General features: G+C 45.7%; 1 protein-coding gene across 3 annotated transcripts; it reads right to left on the minus strand.

Moving 5' to 3' along the window:
* SCN3B (sodium voltage-gated channel beta subunit 3) lies at positions 1-27,717 on the minus strand. 3 transcript variants are annotated; one of them, XR_014163164.1, is made up of 6 exons: positions 12,281-12,430; positions 9,751-9,914; positions 8,517-8,742; positions 5,781-5,919; positions 4,860-4,977; positions 1-4,343 (listed from the first exon to the last, which is right to left on the minus strand). XR_014163164.1 is itself a non-coding variant. In XM_081890052.1 (6 exons), exons 2-5 carry the CDS (start codon positions 9,847-9,849, stop codon positions 4,911-4,913), a joined length of 531 nt encoding a protein of 176 aa, XP_081746178.1. In that variant the 5' UTR covers positions 9,850-9,914; positions 27,335-27,717; the 3' UTR covers positions 1-4,354; positions 4,873-4,910. The 3 variants fall into 3 exon arrangements, 2 of the variants coding, with proteins under 2 accessions (XP_081746178.1, XP_081746177.1); XM_081890052.1 differs by lacking the exon at positions 12,281-12,430 and adding an exon at positions 27,335-27,717 and having other exon boundaries at positions 1-4,354; positions 4,873-4,977; XM_081890051.1 differs by having other exon boundaries at positions 1-4,354; positions 4,873-4,977.
* Between the last annotated feature and the right edge of the window lie 189 nt (positions 27,718-27,906).

Consider the following 27,906-nt stretch of genomic DNA (forward strand, 5'->3'; position numbering starts at 1 on the left):
AAAAAAGCCTAACAAGTTATTGTGGAGGAAATGCTGGAGCTGAACACCCAGCCTGCACAATGGCCTTTCTGTTGCACAAGTGGTGGTGGAGGGTTGGTTCTCAGATTTTGTTCTCTATGCCCCCCTCCTCCTAATTACTTCTCTCATTCTCTAGCATCTCCCTCATGCTTACCAAAAGCACAGGTGACTCTTGTTTTTGTGCCATAACACCCCCTTCCTAACCCCTCCAGATGTGCTAATCAGCCAAATTGGAGTGTTACCACTCACCCTGACTTGCTGAGCTTCAGCCACACACCTTGTTGAGAAAGAGAGAGAGTGTGACCATTTCAACTTTAGCAGATTCTGCTAGGATATATTCTCCCCTCACCACTGGAAAAGAGGCGAAACCTGGTAGCAATTCACCTGTCTATGCATTCTGCCCTTATTCCACTTCCTTTTCTCCCCTTTCCCTCGAGTTCCCAGGCTCTTGGCACCCTCTAGGGCTGGCCTGGCGCTGCCCCCATGCTTTTCTTTCCTCCCCATGACAGCAGTGTCTTCTGAAATGAATGCGGTGAGGGAAGCAGACTCCCTTCCGAAGGAATCACATCGGCACATGGCTCAGAGTACCTTCTCTCTCTGATCCATCTTTATTATTATTATTTTAAAAAATTACCTCACTTTATTTTGGCCAGTTTTTGTTGCTAAGGTTTGAAGGACTGGCTTCCCAACCTGAGCTTTGCATTGGATTTTTTTTGGGGGGGGGGGAATGGTGGCATAATGTAGCAAAGGATTGGAAGCTGCTCGGGTGATTTCCCCATTGTTCAATCTCCTCTGGAGTCTGGGAGAGTGATTTCTGTGACTGCTTCCTTGAGAAATGCGCAGCCACTTCATTATAATGTTCCCTGTGTGGTGGTGCTGATGAACTTAAACCCACCTCTCTTCCTCCCCCCCCACCTTAAGCATGAACATCTGGCTTAGTTACTGACAATTGTTTCTCAGATGTGCAAGTTTTCCTGACTACATTTCAACACCTTTATTGGTGGAGGGGTGGGTTTTTTTTTGGGGGGAGAGACATAAAGGGAACAGACCAGAGGCCCTAGCCCTTCCGCACCTCCCAAATATTCCCCACAGCTGGAAGGGTCTGTGGTAGGAAGACAAAATTCTGGCATTGGGCTGATGTGCAGAAGGACACCCCTGGTTGTGTCTGTAGGAGTTGTCTGGCTGTGTCTGTGTGTCTGACTCTGTAACTATAATAAAAACTTTGCGCTGTGCGCAAAGTCTAGTATACAAATTGATTTAAAAGGAAAAAAAAAACAACAACCACAAACTTGACTGCTAGAAACTAGGAGTTTAAAAAAAGGCTACAAAGCCAAAATCTTAATGTAAAGTAGCTGGGGGGGGAATGGAATAAGAGTATGAATAAAATATAATGAACAAAAGAGAGAGAAAAAGCATCATGTGGGTTCTTTTGCTTTTTATTTTGCTGTCTGTTTTCTACATCTCCTGTGCCTTTTCCACACACATCACAGACAGAAGACACAGTCTACCTTTTGAGTTGAAGACATTGTACATGATTACCTTTGTATGCCTATGTAAGGCATCCCACCAAGGGAGGTTGTATTCACCGTCAGAAATCCCATATGAACTACTGCATTAGAAGGCAGGCAGAAGAAGGTGTTATTTCTTAAAGAATTATGGAAGTAGTCATGTGGGAGAAAAAACGTTAAGGGGTTTATCTTTACCATTCATTCTTCTGAAGCTTTCCTGGTTCCAGAACGGCTACTTAATTGCTCCACCTCAAGAGCTGAGGGTGTTACCAGATTCTATTATATCGGGTAAATAATGCAGAGGCTGGATTTAGGCTCAACTGGATTAGGGTCAGATAACTTCCCAAGGGTTAAATGGCAAATCATGGGCAAAATCAAGAAGGAGGCCTTAGTGCGGAGAAAGCTCCTCCATTGTTACTTTCTGCAGGATGTGATGGAGTGCGCTTAAAGTGGGCATGACAGCTGGACCCTTCGCCATGTGGAATTATGGGTGCTGCTTTGGTTCACAATTTTAGTAACTCCACGAAGCGTGACATGTTGAAGAAGGTGAGTTACAGCTCTAAGCTTCAGATATAAGCTTCATAAATAAGATTAACGAATTAGTACAGGTATATGCTTGCTGAGTAGTATCAGCATTACTATACTTTTTTGGGGGGGGAGAGTAAAAAAAAAAAAGCTTACAGGATTGCTCCAAAAATTACTGAGACAGGGACCTGGTTCACACACAATACTAAGCTAAACCATGATGTGGTTTGAATGAACCACTGTGGACTCCTAGAGAGGAATTGTAGATTCATCAAATTTTAGAGCTGGAAGGACTCCCAAGGGTCATTTAGTCCAACCCCTAACAAAACCCTGGCACATGGCCATGCAACCTCTGTTCAGAAACTTCCAATTGCAACCCTGCTCATTCTGCTGCTGTGACGATCTGGGCTCATGGCTTAGCTCTCCCCAGAGAAATCAGAAGCATGCCAGAGGGAGGGAAGGAGGCATAACCCTGCCACTCATGTTTGTAGCAACAAACCATGGTTTGCCGTTAAGTCTACAAGGAGTCTTTGTGGTGGGTTGTGGTCTTTAACTACAGCAAAGTACTTTGCTATTCATGCTTTTTCTAATACTATCATTTACTGTGAAAGAAAATAATGCAAGTCTAGGCAATAATCTGATCCTACCAAACAGCTAGGCTTAATATTTGCGCCCCTGCAGTGACTTCAGATTCCTTTGCAGAAAAGAAAAATTAGGCTCAGTGTTCTACCCCACCATAAAGCAAACCATTACCAGATAGAAGTTTAGATTTTATTTATGCAGACCTTCTAATGGGTGGGTGGCCTTTTTACTGGCCCAGGGGGACAAGCCCACCTTGGCCCAACCCTCCAAGGACAAGTTGTGGCTGTGACTACCCCATGCTGTCTTATGCACAAAGGCAGACAGCTTTCCTCTTCAGCTGATCTGTGCAGATCAGTTAAGGGTGATGGCAATGGGTCTTGCTTCCTCTTCATTAAAGTTGGTCTGATGACCGGGAAGTGAGAGATTTGCACCCCTATCTGGGTGCTGGGCTGGCCCTCTGTGTTATTTCCCCTCTTCCTTTGCTGCTGCCAAATTTGGTTGGGTCTTGGAAGAGGGGGCAGAAAAATATGATAGCAGGGGCAGATCAGGCCTGTGAACCTGGAATTACATCACCCCTGCCTGATAATAAAATAGTATATGGCAATTGGAGGGCATAACATGGTACTGGCAGTGGCAGGCTTTGTTTCAGGTTGGAATAGCTGAATAATTTTTTTCAGTGCCGTGCAGTTATTAAAAGCACAGTGCTTCTCTTTGAAATGGAAGGTTCACGTTGCCATCTTCCACCGATCCTTCAGTTAGAATTGTCCATCCTGCTTCAGTCTCTCAAGTACATGAAAGGACACCTGACCTGACTTAAAGCCCCTACAGTTCTGGGCATCTCGGTCACTGCGCCAAACACTTAAGGAGAATTTAAACTTTCATCACAACATCATGTTTTGCAAAGTGGTTATTTGCCACTGCCCTCTGAATCCTGCTGGAAATTATTTTAGAAGTTTGCTGCTTGGGTTTGACTAAATCACAGAATGCCCAAGTTAACGACTCTTGTCCTATTTACACACAGTATATGACATACTATGGAGTGTTGCAACATGGAAATCACATACGATGCAAAGAGAGGGTGCTTCATGGCCACACACTTACCCCAGGGCTCAATCTAGTATCTGTATAATATCACCACTCTTTTAGCAGTGCACTATGTACCTCGGAAACATCTCTGGCTCGAGCATTTCCTCCTCCGGTGCCACAGGTTCATGAAAAACTAAACAGTTCAATTACTGTATTGCTTCTGCCTGGCTTTCCATTTGCTCCTGGAGGTATTGGCCAAAACAGACCCACTGTTATCTGCTTCCCTAGGATAATCTGGGGCATGTTCTGTGACATCTCTGGGGCATCATACTGAAATTAACACCAAAAGCAATGATGACTAAATGAATGCCACTTAATGCTGAGGAAGCTGTGATGTCTGAATGCACCCAAAGGAAAGTCTGTGCTAGCGAGAGATGAGTGAGTATTTACAGAGTCGTTGAGGCGATGGGCAACAGAGGAGGTACTGCACCTCTCCCCCCCCCCCCTTGACTTTGCATGCCTGAAAGGAAAGTCTTTAACAAATGGGCTGATTGCTCAAGGAATGAGAGCCATGAAGTCAAAGCAGTGCGATGTTCCAGACAAACGGAAACAAATTTACACTTCCTCATGGTTCCTGGTCTTGGGCTCCTGCAAAACCTGGCTGTGGTGACTTACTCCTTGTGTCTGCCAAGTCCCTGAAAACAAGGAAAAAGAGCCAGACTGTGATTCACCTTCCACTTTCAGAAGATTAGATGAAAACCTGCATGAGCAAAACACCCCCCCCCCCTGCTTGTAGAAGTCACACATAGCAGAGGAGTTTTAGTGCATCGCCAATTACCTACCTTTTGGATCCCCTAATTTTGTTTTATGTCTCTTGTACTTTGAATTCTCTATCAGGAAGACTGCTTTGGACTCTTACCTTCAGCAAAATACGTACAAGGGGGGAAATCTCAAGATGGCACCATGTCTTCTACTCCATAATCCCTGGAAGAGTTCTTGCTGTTGGGGTCACTTGGAACCATTGCAGACCTGTCTACGGCAATCCACCTTCCACCCACAGATCATATCTGAAGATTTTCAAATATGCTCAGTAGCTTCCTTGGGCCTTGAGATCATGCATGACCCCCATGGTGGTGCCTGCACACAGATTTGGATTTGCTAGGCAGCCAATGCCCTCCCCTGCTGCCATGTGATTTGCACAGAGCTTTTTCACCTTTTTTTGCACACTGTACGCCTACGTGGTTTCATCTTCTACTCCTCCTCCACTGGCACAGCACAATTCTCCTTGTTTTCTGAAGGGATGGCGAGGTAGTCAGTCCTGGAGAGCAAGGTGAAAAGTGTACTTCAAGGGGAAAGTACTGAACTGGCAATTTTAAAAAGAGGTTTACATGGGGAAGTACACAACAAAACACCAAACATTAAAATCTTCCTGAAACAGATGTGATGTTGATAATGTAGCTCACTTTTGCTTAGCCGTTTGTAGTTTTTTTTAAGCCAGCATGGGAGGTGGGAAGTCAGATTTGGACTGTGGTGTGTATGTGTCTGGGGTTAACCATTTGCCTCTGCCATCCGATAGAAATCCTTACTGCTGCTACACCTGCTGTTTGAATGAGAGAAAATGGCTTCCCTCCCATTGCAAGTAGCTGGGCACTAGGATGTGTGACTGGATTCAGATTCTGATTTGGCAGAGGCAAAGTTTAAAGCTCCCCCCGCCCAAGTTCTAGTTCAAGATACCTGTATCAGCTCCTGGATTCATCTTCTTTTGGACAGAGATGACTTTGCCACCATTTTAAAATTGTGGTTTTATGAACTTCGATATGGAATCTTAGCCAATCATCTGGCTGCTGCATGTTGGACCAGCTGCAGTTTGTGAGCATCACGGAGCAGAAGGCTATCAATGGCTGCTAGCCACAACCCTATGCTCTGCCTCCACAACTGGAGGCAGCAATGCTTCTGAATACCAAGTGTTGGAAACCACAGAAGGAGAAAGTGCTGTTGCACTCAGGTCCTTCTTGCACACTTCCCTTGGGGGGCTCTGGATGTCTGAGAGCAGGACGCCGGACTAGATGGGCTCTTGGTCCGACCCAGCGGGGCTATTCTTACATTCTTATGTTCACTTACGCATTTTCCTGAGCAACCTCCTCTGCCTTGGCAACTTTCCTGTAGCAGTAGATCATTTCTACCAGCAGCCATAAAGTGAGGAAGACTAAGAGAATATACATCATTATTTCAGAGATGACAGATGTGAAGTCTTCTCCAGCTGTGTAGGGGACAAGAAAGGGAAAGAGCCATGTGAGCAAAGCCACCTTGGTGGCCCACAGAGGTGGGCTGCTTTGCAGCCATCTTTTGGAAACCTGTGAGCTTGTGTGGTTTTCTATATCTTCCTATATGGAAGTAATTTGCCATGCAGAAACTGAGCGGCTCTTTTTTCTGGCTCGGACTGTAAGCTCTGTGCCAGCCTAGTAGGCACTTGCGTGCCTATCGGCTCATGGAATAGATTGTGCCAACTGGAAAATTACTGGTATCCTGCAGCCAGGAACCTAAACACACACAGTTCCCATTCGCCAGCTGGTGGCTGCAAACTGAGCAAGGATCCCACTGTACCACCACCTCAGTAGAACAGTACAACCCCAGGCTATTTGTAGAGCAATGTATAGAATTTCTTTTCCATAGACCATAGTGCCCCCATATCATTCTTTACAATCTGGATGAAATACTCGTGCAGAACATGATGTAATGCACATTATAACCAAACACTCCCAAGTGTTGGGAGGATCAGAGCTTTTGAGTAAGCAAAAAATGTTGAGAGGCTAAATGAGGTGAAAGCAGGATCACCACTAGAACTGGGTGAGACAACTGAGGTTCTACCATCTCTTAGAAGACTTTGTGGTGCCACCCACCGCACCATTGGCAATAAGGCTGACATTTGCACATGCACTTTAGGTGCAATTGAGGGGGGTTTGGCTAGATGACCCCTGGGGTCCCTTCCAACCCTATTATTCTATGATTCTATATGTTCTCCTTAGAGCATGCGCAAACGTGCAGAGTCGCTCAGATGACATACTTTGCTTGGGACAAACAGAGCTACGTCTGTGCCCATCCTGGAACCCTGACAGGCTCTCCTTTTGTTTCCTGTTTCTTTACTTCCCCATTTGCAGATGTTCTATATTGTGCTGAAGACAAGGAAACAGAACCACCAAGAAACTCAGGGAGGGATCTTCAGCAAGGGAAGGAGACAGAGGAAAATAAGGACACAGAGAAAGGGGTACACAGCTGTTGGCAGAGGGGGAGAGAGAGAAAAAACAATATAGACACAGCGTAAGGAATGAGATGCAACAGGAGGGAGCCATATTTAGTTCAACAATCATTTAGCGCTGCTTCTGTTGAAACTGACAGTCTGAGCAAGCCATTAGAGAACAGCCTATGGACAACCCTTTCCCCCCAATGAGCCCAGTTTTGACGACTCATTGAAGTAAACTAAATGATGATGTGATTCCCGACAAGGACTTGGGACTTTTTAGTTCAGAGAAAAGACAAATAAGAGGTGACATAGTGGGCATTTATAAAATTATGCTTGGCATGGAGAAAGAAGAGCTTTTCTCCCTCATAAGACTAGAATTAATGGACATCCTGAATGTTGAAAGATTCAGGATAGATTTGAGAGAGAGAGAGAGGGAGAGAGAGAGAGAGTAACTTCCTCCAACAAGAGGCAGTGATGGTCACCAATTGGAATGACTTTAATGAGGATTGAGTAAATGCATGGAAGAGGAGGTTTTCAGTAGCCACTAGTGACCTTCATGGGTGGAAGCTGTAATACAGTACTTATTATGCATATGAGTTGCTGGAAGAGGAGAGCGCTCCTGCGCTTGAGGGTTTTCCATAAGCATCTATGCGCACAGATGCTGGACTAGGTGGGCCACAGGCTCTTCTTACATTCTTATGATCAACATTGTGGTGAACTGAGTTCAAATCTGGGGTGACTGGAGGTGGGAAAGAACCTCTACTATTTTTGCAGGTAAACAAACTCTGAACTAAAACTATAGTGCCATATGAAAGACATGAGTTTCCTAATGACCAAAAAGTTTTGTGGGAGTGGGAGGATTCTGTTTTAGAGGGTAGACAGAAGCAAAAGTCTATAGTTTTGAATTAAGGGACTATTTTAACACCTGGCCTAAAACTTGGCCAGTGTGGAATACAATGCCATATACATATTATTACACCAAGTCCATCACAAGTCCCATTTCATTACATTCTGCCTCAGCTCCCCAATTGTCCCTCGTGGGGAATGGTGACAAAAGGATGGTGAGATAAAGCTCCAAAGTAAGCTTTGGAACCAAGTTTTCCGAAGGCAAAACTGTACACATGCACATTTTGCTGCTCGTTTGTTCTGCTCACTAACATGGAGTGAAAATCATTCAAAAAGATTTCAGGCCTAATTCTGCCACTAAATGTAGACCTTATATTTTAAAGGAAGTAAGAAATGAACAGGCCCTTGCAAGTTTGAACTGTGTGTCCCTTCTACGGATGTCCACCGTAAGAAGAGAAAATGTCCACCTTCTCTCCCCCCCCCCCGCATAGTGGCATCAAGGCTATAAAACGCCATCCGTGTTTAACCAGCCCCATAGTGAGTGTCTCTGGACCACCTAGAAAGTCATCCTTAATTTGGCCCTTGGCAAACCCTTCAGGCTGCTTTACGGAATGCAAATGTGGGAGAAACTGCTTGAAACTTGAGGAGTTTCTCCCCCCCCCTTCCTTACACAAAATACCAACTTCTGTATCACCATATTGTGTGCGACTGCAAGAGACCCACTGCCAAGAGGCACCAGAATTAAGGGACATGCCCGTCACCCTTCATACCCTCCTCCACCACCGTGAGACGGATCAGTGTAGAGCGGGTGACAACTGGTCGATGAACCTCGAAGTTGAATTCCCGAGTGACATTGCAGGTGTAGATCCCCGAATCATTCAAAGAGATGTTGAGCACAGAGATGGACACATCCTGCATGTCTATGCTCCCGTCCCATTGGAGCCGACCACGGAAGCGGCTCCCAAGTTCCTGCTTCTCATTTTCGTACTTGTAGATCTGTAGGGAGCAGAATAAGGAAGGATGCTGTCATTTTCAGACCTCTGTGCTGTCTTCTGTTGCAAGGAACAAAACCAGACTGCTTAAAGTGTTTCTTTGGAAAAGTCTTCTTTTAAAGATCTTCTTCAGAGCCCTCCCTAATCTTAAACTCTTCTTCCCTGCTCCAATGGATATAGAATACAAAGAAAACATGTGACAAATGCATGTGTGGATTGGCATTTAATACACTCCCTTTGAACAAGAAAATAAGGTGGCAATAGTACAGAGCAGGAGAGAATGACACATGATCCCCAAGAATAAACATGAACAGATAGTCTCTTTGGATTATGCTACAGGGGCATCTCAACAGTAGGGTGGCCAACACTGGGTGCTTTGCCAGGTATCATAACTGAGGTCTAAAAACAGCTGTGGAACAGCTGTCCTTGTGTGTCAGAACAGAAAAAGAGGAAGCAATGCAAAAGCATTTATCACACCAATATGTTTTCTTCAGCTGCTCTGTGAATAAACTGGAGTTTAGCACTTTGTTTTGCCAGGATGATGACTTTCCGGACCAGTAAATATTTTGGAGAGCTTCTGAAAAGATGTGTGAACAGCATTTAAACTCTCAGGACATTTAACCTTTCTGATCTAGCCTGCCTGAAGCTGATGGTTGGTAAGATTCCTGCTCAGTCCTTGCAACTCTTTTAGGAAAGCAGATCTTACCTCCTTGCAGCAAAGCCTCCTGTGCAGATCACCTAATAGGGTTTGAGGACCCAGATGAGAATCTTGTTGGGAATAGCACCCTCATCAAAACATCTATTAATAAATGTCTAGTTATAGGCGAAGACCTATGCATTTGCAAATGATCCTCATTTTGCTGGTTTTCCCTGCCACCCATTACCTCAGATTTATCCTTTTCACCTTATTTCCTCCCACCCTTTATCAAGGAAGAGAATAACATCTCCTGGTCCCTTTTTCCATTTCTCATCTCACAGGCTCATAGCTAGAGGCACCCAGTGTAATACTTACAGGCTCATCTATGCCCCCTTCAGTCTTATAGTACCACTGAACCAGAGTGTTGGCAGAAACCTCCTCTCGCTTCATGCAGGAGATACACAGCAGCTTCATGCGTGACCCTTGGACTGCCTCTGTCTCTGACGGTACTTCAACGCAGACTGAAGAGCAGACACCCACTGGAAAGCCATGGATCAGCAGCCCAGTTTGGATATGTGAGCAGATAGTGCAATTGGGAGAGGGACCCATTTCCAAGAAGGGAAAAAGACAGAGGAAGACACAAACACATGGAGAGGGGGTGGAGCGACACAGAGAACAATCTGTTATTCAAGACGCTTCTGATTCTCAGTGAAAATAAATCTCTTAATTCAACACTGGCATTCGTTGAGAATGGATTAAATATCAGGATTTGCAAAAAAAAAACCTTCCATCCTATGCTGATCTCAACCAATAATCCACATTAAATAATAACTTGGTGCTGAATTTACTAGTGCTTTGCAGATTTATGCAGTGTCCCATCTCATTCCTCCAACACAGAAATATGAATTGTGAGATTTCAATGTTGCTTTGATTATTTGGGCTACAATTGAAGCACATGTGACATACAGTCAACCAACCAGAAGTTATATAACCCAGAACTGCAAGTTCCTTTTTTGAATCAGAAAGGCAAATGTCACCTTTCTTTTTCCCCTCTCCCTCCCAGGTTTTTTTTAAATATAATGTTCTTTACATTTCCCCAGAGACCCTGCAAAACACATTATGAAAACCTATATTTCTATGCACACATGACATCTGTAAAAGGCTACTTCATCCTAAAAGCTCACAACATTTAAAAAAGGCAGAAGCATAAAATATGAATGATAAAATCCGCCCCCCTCAAAAGTCCTATCCCCAACACAGTATTGCAGTCTACCAGACTCGACAGAGCTTTTCATCACCATTCTTATGTGAGAATTAGGATGCCAGAATTAGTATCATTCTGGTTCTCTTATACATAGCACAGTTTGCGCAAGTTCATGTGAACAGCTGGCACCAAGTCAGATCCTACTCAACAATTTGAATATTTCCCTCTTAAGTGCTACTAGCCAAGCATGTAGATAATGCTTACTGTACCCTTTCTAACTGACACTGAACAATGACAGCTTCTTTTTGCTAAGCAAACAGTGCCAGTGTTTCCCCAAGAGACATGGGGTTCAGGAAAAACATCTCCGACTTCCTCGAGCCAAGAAGCCTGCACATTGCTCTGGGGTTTCATTTACTCTGAAGAGCATTTTTGCACAGAACTCTGAAAGCATTTCTGAATCCCCTCCTGTACCATTTCTGTACACATGTGAGAATGTTGTTCAGGGAATGTAGAAAAGAGAAGACAGCCATTTTAAAACTGAATGCACATTTTAGCCAAATTAGGGAATTGCAGATGTGGGGGGGGGGAGGGAAGCAATGTACCCTAAACAAACTGTTAAGTGTGGCATGTGAAAATGCTCTCAACTCTCAAAGTGCACAGAATTGATTGAAGAGCAAGGATGTAATTGTCTGTGCATTCTGCCCTCCCACAATGCTTTAAATAAAAGTTGGCACAAAAATTTGGACTTTCGCAAACATGTTCTCCTTCAGTGAGGCACAACCCTTTCCCCGTGACACTTCCAACACCTGTTTATCCATTTTTACAGGCTTCATTCCCAGCTGTTCCTCTGTTGCCTTGGGATCCACAGTTTAACTGGGCAGTCTGACAAGGGACAAATCCACAGCCTAAGGGGTTGTTTCTCTGTAAGGCTTTCCAGCCAAACTGCTGTGTTCTAAGATACAGCATGGAATCCAAAGTCTTGCCTGAATACTGCTGGATTCACTATTGCAGCTGTATTTTGGAGGTAAAATGTAAAAAGAAGAAATGGTTGGAAGCCCCTTGAAAACATCTTTGAAACTCAGTTTTGACATGGGAATTTAAAGGTATTTGGGCTGTTGCCTCCTTTTCTAAATACTCCCTAGAGAGAAAGCAAGCTCCAAGTTTAATTCCCAGCATCTCCACCAGCCAAGCAGAGCTGGAAGAAACTCCTTGCCTGAAACCTTGGGACAATATTGATTTAGATAGACCAGCGATATGACTGGTAGAAGGCAGCTCCCTAAGGCCCTCATTGGGGTGGGGTGGGGGGAAGGAAAGTTAATATGAAAGTCATTGCAATTTGCAACCAATTTTCCTCCGGCTTCACTCGATATCGTGCACGTGCAGATCCAAGTGCACGAGGCCCATGGTTGCGCTTTGACTCTGTCCAACCGGGAAACAACCACAACCCTCCCCTTACTTAATTAAAGTGGTGCACAATAGCTCGCCATGGCAACCCTTCTCTCTCTCTCTCTCTCTCTCTCTCTCTCTCTCTCTCTCTCTCTCTCGGAGCTGCTCAGGCCCCCGGGGCAACTCGGCAATTAATGACTTCATAGAGGACCTTCTCAGGGATCCTTCCCACTGAAACGGAACCCCTCTCTCTGGCTGTCTCACAAACACACACGTTTCACATGGTTTCCTGGACCGCAGGCGGGAAGCACCTACCGCAAAGGACCACCACCAGCAGGGAAGAGGCGGCGGCCACCTTCGTTAGCGCAGCCATGGCTCCTGGAAAGGCAGACTCGGCTGGGTCTCCTTTCTCCACCAGATCTAGTAGCTTAGTCGCCGCGCAACTGGATCCGGGACCGATGGGAGCAGTCGGGCCAGGAGGAGGCAGGGATCAGGGAGGGCAAAGGTGCACCGTTCAAAGTCCCTTCTTGGCGCTCCTCCTCTAGCAAGGCTTTTCAGCACCAGGGAGAGAGCCCGCGGGTCGCCGCCCTCTTTGGACAGCTCCGCGCTGGAGGAGGCGCTGGGCTGGAACTCGCCGATGGGAGCAGACGGGGTTCCCGGAGGGCAGCGGCGCACTTTTAACTGACGCGGCTCCTGCGTAGAGGGTTTCAGCACCACGGACAGCTCCTGCGGGTCTCTGCCCTCTTTGGACAGCTCCGCGCCGGGCGGACAGGGTCGGGGTTACCTGGCGAGGGCGCCAGCGCCGGCTGACCCTTCCCAGCTGTGGGCATCACCAGCCCCTTGGAGGCGCCTGTGCTGCCCTGCCCCCGCCTGTGCTCAGCCCAGCGGTTCGGGGGAAGGGAGGCGAGCGACGGAGGACAGCAGGGGTCTTTAGAGAGCCGCTGGGCCCGCTTCCTACAGCCCCGCGGCGCGAAGGGAGACAGGGAGAGGCCCCAGATGGAGGGGCTCCGCAGCCACCAACCCTCGCCGTCGCCACCCTCGCCGCCACCTCCAGCTCCGAGCCTCCCCACAGGAACAATGCATCTCAAGCCGTGTGCTGGAGCCCAGCCTCCTGCGCCGGCTCTGCGTGGCTGGGACGACTTGTGCCCGCCTTACGAGAGCGCGAGGGTGGGTGGAGGAGGAGAAGGAGGAGGAGTGCCGCCGCCTCCCTTCTCCGAGCCGTGCCTGGATTGGGAACAGCCCCTCAGGACAAGCATGCGCAGACCTCTCTTTGGCAGAAGCAGGCGTCCCCCTCCCACCAGGAGAGCGAGACTCCCTTTTCCCGAAGAATTGGGGGTGGGTGGGGCGTTTCCTGCCTCTTTCCAAGCCAGCTGCTCCCAGAGCCTCTTCACATGTACACCACCCTTTTAGGGTTGTGCGTGGGGGTGGGGAAGGAACCATGTGCCACCTTTATTTTCTTGGATAAAAGGTGGGAAATAAATCCAGCCAATCCATCACTAATTTAAATGTGCTTTGAATGTATGGTGTGGACGTAGCCAAATCCAAGGTTCACTTTCTCTGATGAAATCTTTCATAAGCAAACAGCAGCAGGCAAAATGAAAAATAAATAAATACCCTTTTCTGGAACAAAATGAGTCTGGCAAGGAGAGTGAAAGAGAAAGAGAGGGACGCTGAAGGGACTGCTGCCTGCAGAGCCCCCAAAGTGCTCATCATCCTAAATGATTTCCATGCAATCTGATGGGATGTTCTTCAGTGTTTGAGTGTCAGTGCCTGGCATCCTACCAGTGTTCCCTGGCAGGGGAGCCATGCTTCTCTGCTGTGGTTTCCTAAAGGTGGTAGCTAGTCCGGAGTGGCAGCAGTGGCCTGTAACAAGTCCATATGACTGCCATTGAGAAAGCTCCAAAGGTCACTCTTGCAGCTGGAAATGCTGAGAAAGCCTCTGTTCTCATAGAGCCGGCTTGTGCCCAAAGGGTTTAGTGGCAGGAGCTGGCTGGGTCTTTTCCATCTGGAGAGGAGCCACAATTCCCATCACACGCATCTCCAATGCTGCAGGGCAGTCTGTGGTCAAACCTGAATGGATTTAGAAGGAGGGGATGCTCATTAGATCAAGCCAGGATAGAAGGGGATATACTGACAGATTGCTGGTTGATTTGCAGTAAATTGGCAAGGACTGCAGACTCTCAGTTGTTTAACAGCAACTGGAACTAAATGACCTGCTCCCACCCAATTGCATTGCTGGAATGAAGAAAGATGTTTATGCTGCTTGTGGTTATGAAGGTGGCGAAAGTGGAGTGGGCATTTTGTGTGCTCAGTTCAGTTTTAGTACCCAAATCATATTCCTGGGCTCAGAACTATTTAATTCGTTAGTAAGTGTTTATCTTTTGCATCCAGCTTCAGCTGATGGATTCGGCTTGGGGGGAGGGAGGGATCCCAGTAAAAAAACACACACAAAGAAAAGCCAACCAAAGCCATTAGATGATTTTGCAACCATGTATTTCAACGCCCCCCTCCTGCTTTCATAGAAGTAGAAAGTTCCCAATGCCTTGTCTCTGGCAACAAGAAAGTGCAGGAAGGGCCACTGGATGGCTGGCCTCCAAATAGACCTGGCCAAGAGAGAGGGCTATTCTCAGAAACCCTAAGCATACCCAGCTGTCGTGTCTCTTTAAGCCAAGCCTACACATCAAAAGCAGTTCTCAGAATAAATGTATTACGCCGTAAATGTTACTCCCTTCCCTGGAAAGCAGTTGCTGCTATCTGAAGCAAGCAGGCTAGAAAACAGAGTTATATCCCTGATTGGGGTTGGCTTTTAGAAGGCATCAATCAGCTCTACATGCCTGTCCTCAATGCAATTTCCACTTCTTTCGTACCTGGTTGTGTTTGTGGGCTTCATTGCATCTCAAGGCACATATTTACATAAGAGCAGATATGTGCCAAATACAAGGGATCATGTTTGCTTAAACAACACATTTTGAATTAATGTTACATGGCACCCTGTTATGTAAGAAAAAAGGCACATCTCCCTGAACATCTGCCAGGGGTGCCATAATTACTTGGTTGAATGCTGCCTGCTGATCCTGAATACATTGTTCATGATGGCTGGGACTGATGGGAGTTGTATTCCTCAAGAACTTGGAGGGCCGCAGGTTCCTCATCTTCTTAAGCCCTTTCAACTCTGTCATTCTATTAGTATTATTTACAAATTCTTAATCATTTTATGCATACCAATTACATTTTTTAAAAAAAAACTTCCATTTTTTTCTTCCCTTGGAGATATCATAAAAACTAAATAAAGCCTGGGAAACATGTGATCATCTATTTATTTGTTTTTTCTCTTGGAGTCATCTGCATTTTGTCTGCAGTTCACCTCATATAATCTATCCTGGGCCTAGTGGGTGGATATTGCTCAGCACTGCTTTATATAGATCTTCAGAATCTGTTAAATCAAGAGGCTTGCACTCTTGTCTGACAGCCATATGCTCACAGAAGCACTGTGAAGTCATGTCTGTTTGCAGCAGGCCAGGTTCATGTCAGGAAATGCAAGCCCCTGGATGTGAGAGAGGATGTGGGCCAGCAGAGAGCATTCATCACAGAGCAGGAGCCGTTAAGGAAAGACAGGCTGTTTTCACCTGTGATTAAGAAAGAACCTGGATGGAACACTCTGACTCAACTCCTATAAATGGCCTACTTTCACTCTCAGGAACATGGCAAATTTTGGCTCTCTGGAGTAAACCGTTCTGTCCCAAAGGCCAAGGCATGGTGAGTCTGTGGGTGCCAGACAAGAATTTGTTTCCTGTTCAAGTTGTTCATGGCAAACAAAGTCCAGTAGGAGTTGTTTGTCTGTCTTACACCACCATTTCAAAAGGTGCCCAGTCATTGTGAACAAGCAGTGATGCTTTGGAGGGTCCTTTGACAATAACTTATTCATGATCCACCTTCAGTGAGTCCACCTTCTGACTACCATTATAATCAGCTCCACCTCTTCCTGGCCACCACAGTTTTCTGGGCCTGAGCAAGAGGCAGGGCAAGAACCAGCCATTTATTTATGTACAGCATTTATCATTACATATCTACCCTCCTTTCATCTTAGAAGGCATACATGGCTCTGCCCCACCTCTCAATTTTATCCTCATGACTGCCCTGTGAGGTACGTTAGGACACTGGACTAGATGGGCTGCTGGTTTTCTTATGTTTCTATGTGCAGATTTTTTTTGTTGGCTGATTCTCACTGTTTTAATACAGTGATCGCACTTGCTCTCATTCCATCCGACTGACATTCTGTGAAGAAAGAGCCAGAAGCTGTCATTAAAGTCATTGCTATCCACTCCCCATTTCCTCCAGCCTTCTGTATGCTCATTAAGCAAGTGCTCTTTTGCAGGAGAAAGTTTTTCCCCCACCCCACCAAAGGGGCAAGAGGTCCCTGTATGGCTGGTGAAGGCTCAGCCCTCTTTGGTCTTTCAGCACACACACACACACACACACACACACACACACACACACAGCACACTGGAAACATTGATGAATATGAATTGTGAATGCTACAGAGAGCGAAACCGCTCTCTGTGCAGGGGTTGCTATGGGAACACCATCCCAGCCAGGGCAACACAGGCACACAACACACACACACACGGTCTGACACTTCTGTAGCAGAAGAAGAAGAGGGGGATGATCAAAGATGCCCAACATTTCTGCCTTCAACAATTCCTCTGATTTCTCTGTGATGCCTTATTATAGGCTAGAATCAAGAAAGAAAACCTGAGCAGGGGTGCCTGGGCCTCATGCAGTTACTGGCAAATGGCTTCCCTGCAAACCATTAGAACAATTGCAGAAATGCCTTTCATTGTGCAAAGAGAAATATTAGCCATGCCTTGCCACTCCTGGCTGCTAGGGGGTTGAGAGAGACCCAGATCTATCAGCAGCTGCTCACCATTCATCATGTACTGGTGGGTTACTCTTTCAGCTGCTTAAATCTGGGGATAGGACTGTCCTGAATAGAGTCTGCCTTCTTCAGCAGAGGTCTCCAGGGGGCAAAAAAAGTACAAGGGCTCCAGCAGCAGAAGGGACGCAGTTCAGTGGTGGAGGATCTGTCTTAGCATGTGGAAGCTTAGTCCCTGACAGCAACTCTAGGTAGGGCTGGGAAGAGACCCCTGCCTCAAACCTTCTACTGGTCTGACTCAGTAGAAGGCACCTCCTGATGCTGCTCTGTACTAGACCAGGGCAAGAGCTCAGTGAGAAGGGCAAAGAATAAAGGGGAAGGCTACTGTGCCCCACCTTCTTGTTCTTTCCTATATCTTTCCAATAAAAAAATTGCAGATCATTTCCACAAAATAGTGAGGGTGCTTTCATACTGTGGCTGTTTTCTGGTGGTATTTGGCCACACAGTAGCAAATTCAGGGCACTCTTTTCAAGTTGATTTGTGCAATAAATCAGCATCCCCCAAAGATGGGACTTCTCGTGAGATGATTTGTTTCAGGTCACCTCTTCTTTGCTCTTTCTCTAAACTAAAAAGTCCCAAATGCTGCAACTGTTCCTCATATGGAAGTCACTCCATCATTTTAATTGCCCTTTACTGAACCTTTTCCAACTCTACAACCAGAACTGTACACAGTATTCTTTCACGACCCCTGGCCTCAGAAAGTTGTGGGTGTTATTTGGAGGCACTTGCTGCCAAAAGAAAGGAAGAGAACTCCATGTTTCTTCTCTGTGTGTCTCTAGACAGATGGACCACTGCGACTTTCTCAGAAATATACAGAGGACAAACACCACATCCCATGCTTTGAGGAACAGTTCCATATGAAGCCATCTGTTAGCATGGCTGATCTTAGCTCATTCTTCCACCTATGGAGACTACAGGTGCTGGAAGGACCTAGTGGTAGCTATCACACAAAGAACAATCACATCTGATGTGTTTTATCAGTGCAGCTCTGCATTTCCATCCATAGAGGGTGAATGAAGACTCAGCAGGTGGCGCTGTCTCTTCCATGAAGCTTCCTTTGTCAGGCAGGATGGCTACAAAGATATGTAGTGTGCCTGATGTGAGTCATCAATAGTGCTCAGGGCAGGGCAGGTCTTATACCTTTCAAGTTTCAGTGGTGCCCTGTGCAAGGCCAAAATTCAATACACACGCCCCACTTGTATTTTCTTCTGTGCATGCTCTACAGCACCCCTCTCAGTGTGATGCCCAGTGTGAGGAAACTCCTCTAAATCTGCCTCTGCTTATGTAGCCATCAGCATCATGTGAAAATATGCCTAAAGATTGCCAGGCAAAGTAAGCACATTGAAAACCCAGGTACAATGAAACATACAAACAGAAAGCCTCTGCCCCACCAATGAAAAAAGCATCACTTTCCAGCTCACTTACCAACAACCAGTCTGAACAGAAATACCTTTCAGAGCCACAGCCTCTGCACTAATCCAGGAATTTGCCTTCCGAGAACAATATTTTCTTTACCCAAATAGCCAGTGTGGGTTCTCTGATTCATAACAGGAGGACCCTGCACTCAGGAGGGTCAGGGACTGTAATTCTCCAGCCCATGCAGTGGCCCCTTGTGTCTCCATCTCCATAGGGAGAAGAAGCTCCTATTGAAGCAAATTGGGGCTCCCCCCAAGGCCAATAGCAGGTGTAGAGGAGGGAAAATCTGGAAATCTGGGGGTCTAGATTCAGAACTGGGCCCCCCAGATAGGCTATTTTTGGAAGAATGAAAGAAAATCTTACATTCAAGAGAATACAAAAAATTTTCCAAAATGCTGTGACATTTCTTTGTAGGGGAGCTGCTGCAGTCCCTTGATCATTTTGGTTGTGCTTGACTGATTTAACCCATCAGCGTCTAGATACCCTACTGTACCAAAAAAGGTGAGGTTTTTTTAACCCGGCATCTAAAAGGTTGGATTGAGACACACTTCAGTGAAGAGGTAATTTCACAGGCAGGGAGGACACCCCCCCAAAAAAAGATCATTCATTGACAATTCCAGGAATTCAGAACTGCCAGATCTCCTATCGATGAGGAAATGCCACTTATTTTCTCTAAATATTGTGTGAGAAATGTGCTTCATTGGTTCCTTAGAGATATTAAATTTAACAAAAGATGGGAACAGAGAGATGGCAAGAGATAGGCAAGAAATGATAGCAGAAGGCAGTGTGTGAGAGAGATCATAGGCTCAATTTGTGCTTCAGAGATCAGAGATAAATTGGGCTCTTCAAAAACACGAAAGATTCAGATTCCAACGTGGGATGAAATCCACCCATAAGTATTATAGTAAACAGAAAAGACAAGAGGAGACAATAACAGCAAACCCAAAATCAATGTTCATGGTAAACTAACGCTTCCTAGCTGCCTAATACAACCTGGAAATGCTTCAATGCAAGTGAAATTCAGCATTTAGCCACACAGAGGCAGCAAGGAGCAGCATCAAAGGATTCCTACGAGCAACCATGGGTCTCATGCCATTGTCAGGAAGAATGCGGCAACAAAAGGACAACCTCTGGTCTTTTAGCAACAATTCTCAAAGGTTTATGGTATCCTTCTTCTGGGCATGTTTTTTAATGAGACTGGACTAATAACACAAGCATTTCCTGATAGCAGCAAAAGTTTGTGCATCTAATGAGTGCTGAAACGAGGTTTTTTTAAGTGATTCCTCTTTGGGAAACTCTAACCTGAGAATGTGATGTGCTTTTGCAGCACCAACTTCTAAACATGTTTATAAAGGTTACAGCAGCTACTCTGAGAGCTAGTCTGGAAGATTCATGCATGCAAGGAGGGAGGGGCTCATGGCTCAAGCAGATTTTTAACTACACCAGAGTGCTTAAAATCCCACCAAACAGCTGGCTTGAAACACTTAATAAGAACTTAAGAGCCACCTGCTGGATCAGGCCAAAGGCCCATCTAGTCCAGCATCATGTCCTCACAGTGGCCAACTAGATGCCTGTGGGAAGCCTGCAAACAGGACCTGAGTGCAACACAACGTTCTCCCCACCTCTGATTCCCAGCCACTGGCCTTCAGAGATATGCTGCCTCCAACAGTGGAGGGAGAACACAGCCCTTGTGGCTGGTTGCCACTGATCAGTGTATCCTCCACAAACTTGTCTAAACCCAGTAGTGGGCAGTGGGAAGGGGGGACACTAACCTCACAGCAGCTCACCTGGGTGACACTGGGGCAAGGCAGGAGTGAGACTAGGATTTTGCAGGTGCACAAGTGGAGCCCATGTGGCACACCTGCCAGTGTGTCTTGACAGTCACACCCATGTCAGAGCCCTCCCATGTCCCCGTGAGGTGCAATGTTGGAAGCGGGTCTCAGCAGATCTGCCCCATCATACTGACTGCTGCTGGATATTAAAGCAGTCCAAGTTGATGGCCATCACTGCATCCCAAGTGACTAAATTCCAAGGTTAACTGTGAGGTGTGTGAATAAGTCCATCCTTTGGTCTTTCCTGGATCTCCCAGGGGTCAGCTCTTCCTACATAGACTACGAAGAAAGTCCACCCAAGCTAGTCACTGCAGGTATGAAATCGGCTGAAATCATAGAACCATGGGATGGTAGAGTTGGAAGGGACCAGAGGATGATCTAGTTCAACTCCCTGCAATGCAGGAATCTTTCAACCAACACGGGGCTCGAACCCATGACCCTGAGATTAAGAGTCTCATGCTTTACTGACTGAGCTGTCCCTCCACCCACCTGTTAGGATTCTTGCTCTGTGTTTGCAGTCATGGGATTGTTGTCTATCACATGGCGGTGTATGTTTTGGTATTACTGTGTTCCGTGAAGTGGGACTATTGTCCTTTGTTCTTTCTCTTTGCTGTATGATGAGAAAGAGGAAGGAGCTAAAGCAGAATGCTCCAAGTGAATTATATGTAAATAAACGTCGATTAGCCAAAATGCTGTGCTACTGAGTTCTGTTACGCAAATTGAGAATGCCCTGCTTATCCCTAAGTGTGCTGATGCTTCTTGGTATCAGTCGCTGTGTTGTTCAGGCTGAATAAAGCTTTTGAAGCTCCTGAATGAAAGACCAGGAGGGAGAGAACATGCCAGTGGGGCATGTCTCTCTACCAGGGTCCTACAATTGAGTGTAGGACGATCCTAACACCACCTACCCTCTTCCACAGCTGACAATGGACTCTCTTCATATTTCCTTCAGTTTGGGTAGATGTTTTCTTCCTCTTCCCCCTCCCCAAACTCTACATTAATCCAGGGCTTCAGAACATCTGCTGCTTCACCAGCTCCAAGGAGCCCCAAGGATCCAAAAAACCCTCTCATAGGAGTGTTTTAGTCATGGTTGGGAGAGGGGGGACCAGCTCCTACTGACTGCTGCCAAGATCTCAGTTCTCTCCTGACTCTAACAATTGCTGACCACATTTTCAACTGGCCTATTGACCACTGGGCCCTCTCTCTAATACACAGTCAGCTCCCATTACATTCTGCTAAAGGTGATGCATTACAAATAGACAGATCACAGATTCTGCGTACACTGACTATTGCTGGAGTGTTAAATATTGGGGTTGTGTTTTTTTTATAAATATTTATTAAGTTTTTTTGAGTACAAATACATAAATAATAAACAACTTTACTTATATAACATACTTTCTTCACTTCTTTGGACTCCCTCACGTCTCCCGCTCCCACTTACATTGTAGAAACGTTTTTCCAAGCAAATTATCATCTTGTTTACAAATCTTATATCCGCTCCTTTAAATTCAGTCTAACAGTTCTCCATCAAAAAGTTTATACTCACTTATCATCAAATTCAAATCTAAGTTAGTGGAGGACAGTTATTTATGATCTAGCATCCTTCTTAACTTTCAACCAAATTACAGTATTTTTGTAGATAAATCTTAAATTTCTTCCAGTCTTCTTCAACCCTCTCTTCTCCCAGGTCTCGGATTCTGCCAGTCATCTCAGCTAGTTGCATATAATCCATCAGCTGCATCTGCCACTCTTCCAATGTGGGTAAATCTTGAGTTTTCCAGTTCTTAGCGATGAGTATTCTTGCTGCCGTTGTTGCATACATGAAAAATGTTTGGTCCTTCTTTAACACCTTCTGGCCGACAATACCCAGAAGGAAGGCCTCTGGTTTCTTGGTGAAGGTGTACCTAAACACCTTTTCCAGCTCATTATATATCATTTCCCAGAAGGCCTTCACTTTAGGGCAAGTCCACCAGAGGTGAAAGAATGTTCCTTCATTTTCTTTACATTTCCAACATTTATTATCAGATGAATGGTATATTTTGGCAAGTTTAACTGGGGTCATGTACCATCTATATATCATTTTCATTACGTTTTCCTTCACCAGCTCCAAGGAGCCCCAAGGATCCAAAAAACCCTCTCATAGGAGTGTTTTAGTCATGGTTGGGAGAGGGGGGACCAGCTCCTACTGACTGCTGCCAAGATCTCAGTTCTCTCCTGACTCTAACAATTGCTGACCACATTTTCAACTGGCCTATTGACCACTGGGCCCTCTCTCTAATACACAGTCAGCTCCCATTACATTCTGCTAAAGGTGATGCATTACAAATAGACAGATCACAGATTCTGCGTACACTGACTATTGCTGGAGTGTTAAATATTGGGGTTGGAAAAAATGACTGTAAAACAGATAAGTGGGATATGGTCAGAAAAATCTGGGAGTGGTTAAATTTGGTTCAGTGAAGAGAGATGCTGAAGAGCAGAGAGAATCATCAGGTGCAATTAGATAATTGGTGCCTGTTAACAGCTTATGGAAAAAGAGAACTGGAAATAACAGTGTTGGAACGGGTGACCTATTTTTTTCAAAGATATAATTTGCAAAGTGGGGAAATCTCATAGGTATAAAAAGGGGAAAAAATGCTTCCTTCCCCTTCTTTGCTGTTTTGATGTTAAAACAAAGGTATGTGTGGAATTGTTACTATTTGGTAATGTTATAAGCAAATCTATTTTTGTTTGTATGTATTTTTTATTTTTTAAATATTTTTTATGTGTATATATATATATATATATGCTTTCGTAGATTTTCACGGGTACAGGAATGGTTCCAGAACCAAACGCCTGGCTGACAAAGACCACTTGACAACTGAGTTACAGAATCTCTCAAATGTGTTAATTGCCAATGGATACCAGCAAAACAGGGTTACGAAGCTAATCCAAAAAGAAACACCCCCCAAAAACCAAGACACAGAAGAAAACAATGGCATGGCCCTCCTTCCTTATATCAAGGGCACTACAGATAAAATTAGCAAAATCCTCCATAAACACAATATCAAAACAGCCTTTTGCACCAACCAAAAAATAGCCAATATCCTCAGAAACCCCAAGGATAAAATCCAGTTGGAAAACCAAGGGGTCTATGAAATACCCTGCAAAGTCTGCCCAGCCACGTACATTGGACAAACAAACAGACGAATAAATGCACGTATCGCAGAACACAAGAATGCCGTCAAAAAAAGAAGAAAAAACTTCCTCTCTTTTCCAACACATGAAAGAAACAGGACACGAAATTAATTTTGCAGATTCCAAATTGCTCTTTAACATGGAACATCACCACAAGAGAATAATCATGGAAGCCATCGAGATAGAGAAACACCCTCACAACATGAACAAGCGTGACGACACATCCCGCTTGCCAGACATCTGGAAATTAGCCCTCCCCACAAAAAACTGACACCAGATCCAGAGGCACACAGAACGCCATCACCAATCAACCACACCAGACACAAACCCAGACCCTCTCCACAGATAAATTACAGACACCATCCAGTAGCCAAACCATGGTGGCACCTCCGGATGCTGCACCCCCCTGCAATCCCTACACAGATCTGGCTGACACAGGCCACAAAACCACAGCTCGCCCCTATACACGAAGCCAAGCCAGAGCACAACTAAGTGCAGTACAGCCATCTTCTCAGAAAAACTCTTCACAAAATTCAAGAGGTCAAGACACAAAGACTTTAGCAACTAATCCACACCTAATGACCCACCTAAGTGGTACTCAGGATATCACTCAAGAAATCACTCAGGATATCCCTCAAGTAATTAAGGAACAAAAGAAGAAAAGGCACACTAGCCTGGGAACTTCCTCTCTGCCCAGAACATTGGAGGCTATACACCACACCCCCTCAACAGTATTTATAGGAACTCAAACACTGAGATCCTGCTCTGTTCCAGTAACAAGAAGCCGAAAGCACCAGCCTGAAGATGACGAGTGAGACCTCGTCGAAACGTCGCCTAGACACCCCAACTTTTACACGGGAAGACACCCGAGGACACCAAAACCTGCATTCCTGTACCCGTGAAAATCTACGAAAGCATATATATATATATATATATATATATATATATATATATATATATATATATATCCACATTAACTTTAACTTAACCATACAATGTACAACAGCTTAAATAGGTAAAGGGACCCCTGACCATTAGGTCCAGTCATGGCTGACTCTGGGGTTGCGGCGCTCATCTTGCTTTATTGGCCAAGGGATCCAGTGTACAGTTTCTGGGTCATGTGGCCAGCATGACTAAGCCGCTTCTGGCGAACCAGAGCAGCGCATGGAAACACCATTTACCTTCCTGCCGGAGCAGTACTTATTTATCTACTTGCACTTTGACATGCTTTCAAACTGCTAGGTTGGCAGGAGCAGGGACCGAGCAACGGGAGCTCACCCCGTCGTGGGGATTCGAACCGCCAACCTTCTGATCGGCAAGTCCTAGGCTCTGTGGTTTAACCCACAGCACCACCCGCGTCCTTATGCACAATACAATGCACAACAGCTTTCTACATGTTAAATGAGAAAATACACAATCAGGCTAAATACATTCATTTAGCAACCACCATCAGGGGCTGCAGATACCCGAGACACCTTCTTGCATTATGTGGCTGATCAGCCTGCTGTAATACAACTGCCACTTCTACATAATTTTGGGAGGGTTAGATTTATTGTGCAATGAAATTATTTTTTCAAAATAAATTTAAATGCCACTGTTTGGGATAGCTTAGTCAGTAGAGCATGAGACTCTTAATCTCAGAGTTGTGGGTTCGAGCCCCACGCTGGGAGAAAGATCCCTGCATTGTAGGGGGTTGAACCTGTAGATGACCCTCGTGGTCCCTTCCAACTCTATGATTCCCTGATTACACAGACATACAAATACCAATACCCATTTGAGGGTATTGGAGAGGGATGCGGGTGGCGCTATGGGTTAAACCACAGAGCCTAGGACTTGCTGATCAGAAGTTTGGTGGTTCGAATCCCCACAACGGGGTGAGCTCCCGTTGCTCGGTCCCTGCTCTTGCCAACCTAGCAGTTCTAAAGCACCTCAAAGTGCAAGTAGATAAATAGGTACTGCTCCAGCAGGAAGGTAAACAGCGTTTCCGTGCGCTGTTCTGGTTCGCCAGAAGCGGCTTAGTCATGCTGGCCACATGACCCGGAAGCTGTACGCCGGCTCCCTCGGCCAATAAAGCGAGATGAGCACCGCAGCCCCAGAGTCGGCCATGACTGGACCTAATGGTCAGGGGTCCCTTTACCTTTACCCTTACCCATTTTTCTCCCTTCTCCACTGCCCTCTCACACCACCACAGCCCATTCTGCAGGCTCTCACCTTTCACTGTTCTTGTGTCTCCCCTTGTTATCACCTTCCCACCTACCACTGCCCTTCTATCTCTCCCTGCTATTGCTCAGGGCCTCCCCCTCTCCCTTTTCCCTCTGGACTCTGACCTGTTGTGATTCTCTCTGCCTTCCCTCCTTCCATTATCCCAAAGACCCAATGCCTTAGTCTCTCCCCCACCCTTCTCTTACTGCCCTCACTCATCTCCAGCCACACCCCTCACTTTCTTCTTTTGTTTACAGTCATACCTCAGGTTACAGATGCTTCAGGTTGCATTTTTTCGGGTTACGGAACCGTCGAAACCCCAAAGTACCGGAACGGGTTACTTCGGGGGTTGCGCATGTGCAGAAGTGCTAAATTGTGCTTTGTGCATGTGCAGAAGCGCCGAATCGCAAACCGCTGCAGGTTGCGAACACTGCAGGTTGAGAACATGCATCCCGCATGGATCATGTTCGCAACCTGAGCATCCACTGTATTTGTTTGTTTTTGAATATTTGCACCCCTCTCTCCAGCCAAAAAGGCTCCCAGAACAGCTTACAAACAATCAAAACAAGACAGCCTCTACCCTCAGGCTTACAATGTGAAACAAGACAACACACGAGGGGAAAAGAACTGGGAGGGAAGAGGAAAATCAAAACTCAAGCACCACTTTCTAAACAGTTGTCTAAACAGTTTTCTAAAGAGTTGTTTCAGGGGCAGGCACTACCAGGTGGAGCTGGGCTTCTGGCAAAGCTGATGGAATGAGTCTTCTGCTTCCCATCTTTCCCACTGAGGCATTCTGAGGGAATGGCTGTTCCCAGGTGAGGGTGGAGGGAGAGCTGATTACATATCCGTAACCAAGGGGAAAAGAACTCCCATTTTCACAAAAAAGCAAACTTCATAGCCCCCCTGATGACTCTAGCAGGCAATATACAAATCAATTTGGACTTAAATATGACAAGCCCAGTCTAGAGCTGGAGGAAGCCAAGGGGAGGAAAGAGGCCCATCTAACAAATACTGAAATATCTGGGAATGGGGAAGGAACTCGATTCAGATTGCATTTAAAGGTGAATCTATCAAATTCGCTCTTGCAAAACAACATGAGAATCGAAAAACTGTCATCCTTCAAAATTCACGCTTCTCTGACTAATGTTTACACAAATGAATAAATTAGCGTGTGCATAGAAATGACTATATTAGTGAAAACAATATGCACACAATTGCACTATATTAAAAGCAATTGCCTGCAAAAAAAAAAAATGTGTACACTGGTGACCACTGCAATTAGGTGAAATTTGCAGTAAACTCCTGATGAATTTTCATGAGGATTCTCCTCCTCCCCCCTCCAAAAAAACCCAAATTGCTGCAGAAATGTGGAAAACTTTAGATTGGAGAAATAATGAGAAAGTGAGAAAAGCAAAATTGACAGAGCCTCCCACTCTTGACAAAACATTCCATCCCTAACAGCGCAGGATAAAAAGGGACATCATATCTCTTTCCAACCCCCTCATGGCAAACCAGCCCCAGAAGCGAATTTAGGGGAGCACAACCAGCTTGGGTGCACTGAGCACAGAGCCTTGGGGATGTTGCAGAAGACTCTATCACTATTATGTAGAATTGAGCATGAGAGGTGGGGGGAAGCTGAATTTTGGGGTTGCACAGGGCGCCACTGAAATTTGAGCCCCCAAGGACTTCCAGCTACTGCAAAGTCAGAAAAAAGAAGCCCATGCCTACTGTCATGCCTACTGGTGGCTGCATACAAGCAGCAGGCAAGGGCAGAGGTCCAAAGCGGGCAAAGCAAATGGATATGGCACTTACCTTTGTATGGTAGGTGATGTCCCAGCCATGCAAAAGGCAATGAGGCTTCTCCATGCAAATCTCTCCATCCACACAAGCAAGAGGCACCACCCTGGTGAAAGGACACCTTCTAGATATGCAAAAGCACTTGAGAAGGGAGCCACTGAGAGGCGTGGCTTGGGGAGATGGGGTGTGGCTTGGGGAAGAGTGGGCGTGGCCTGGGGTAGGTCCTGAGGGTCAGTCAGAGAAGGCTAGAGGGCCAATTTCAGGCCCCTTCCTGAAACTGAGGATTCCCACCTGTAGGCTAGATGAGCAAATATCTCACCTAGCCAGCTTACAAATACACAGTGAGAAGCATATCTATACCTATATAATTTCAGGCTTAGTGTCATTACCCTCTTCCTGTCTCCCAGTTGTTCTTTTTGCAACCTGCATTTGCTAGGAAGATGCTTGGTCTCCTGTCCCACTGCCTGGGGAGGATGCTTTGTAATTGCATTAAAAATAGATTGCAGGCTGCGTACATTTACCGAGCAGCACGAGCCACACCTTTCAACAACGAGGCCGGCCAGCCATGTAAAACATTGTCTTTGGCT

This window comes from Podarcis melisellensis (genome assembly GCF_964234715.1).
Source record: "Podarcis melisellensis genome assembly, chromosome: 15".
Classification (NCBI taxonomy): Eukaryota; Metazoa; Chordata; class Lepidosauria; order Squamata; family Lacertidae; genus Podarcis; species Podarcis melisellensis.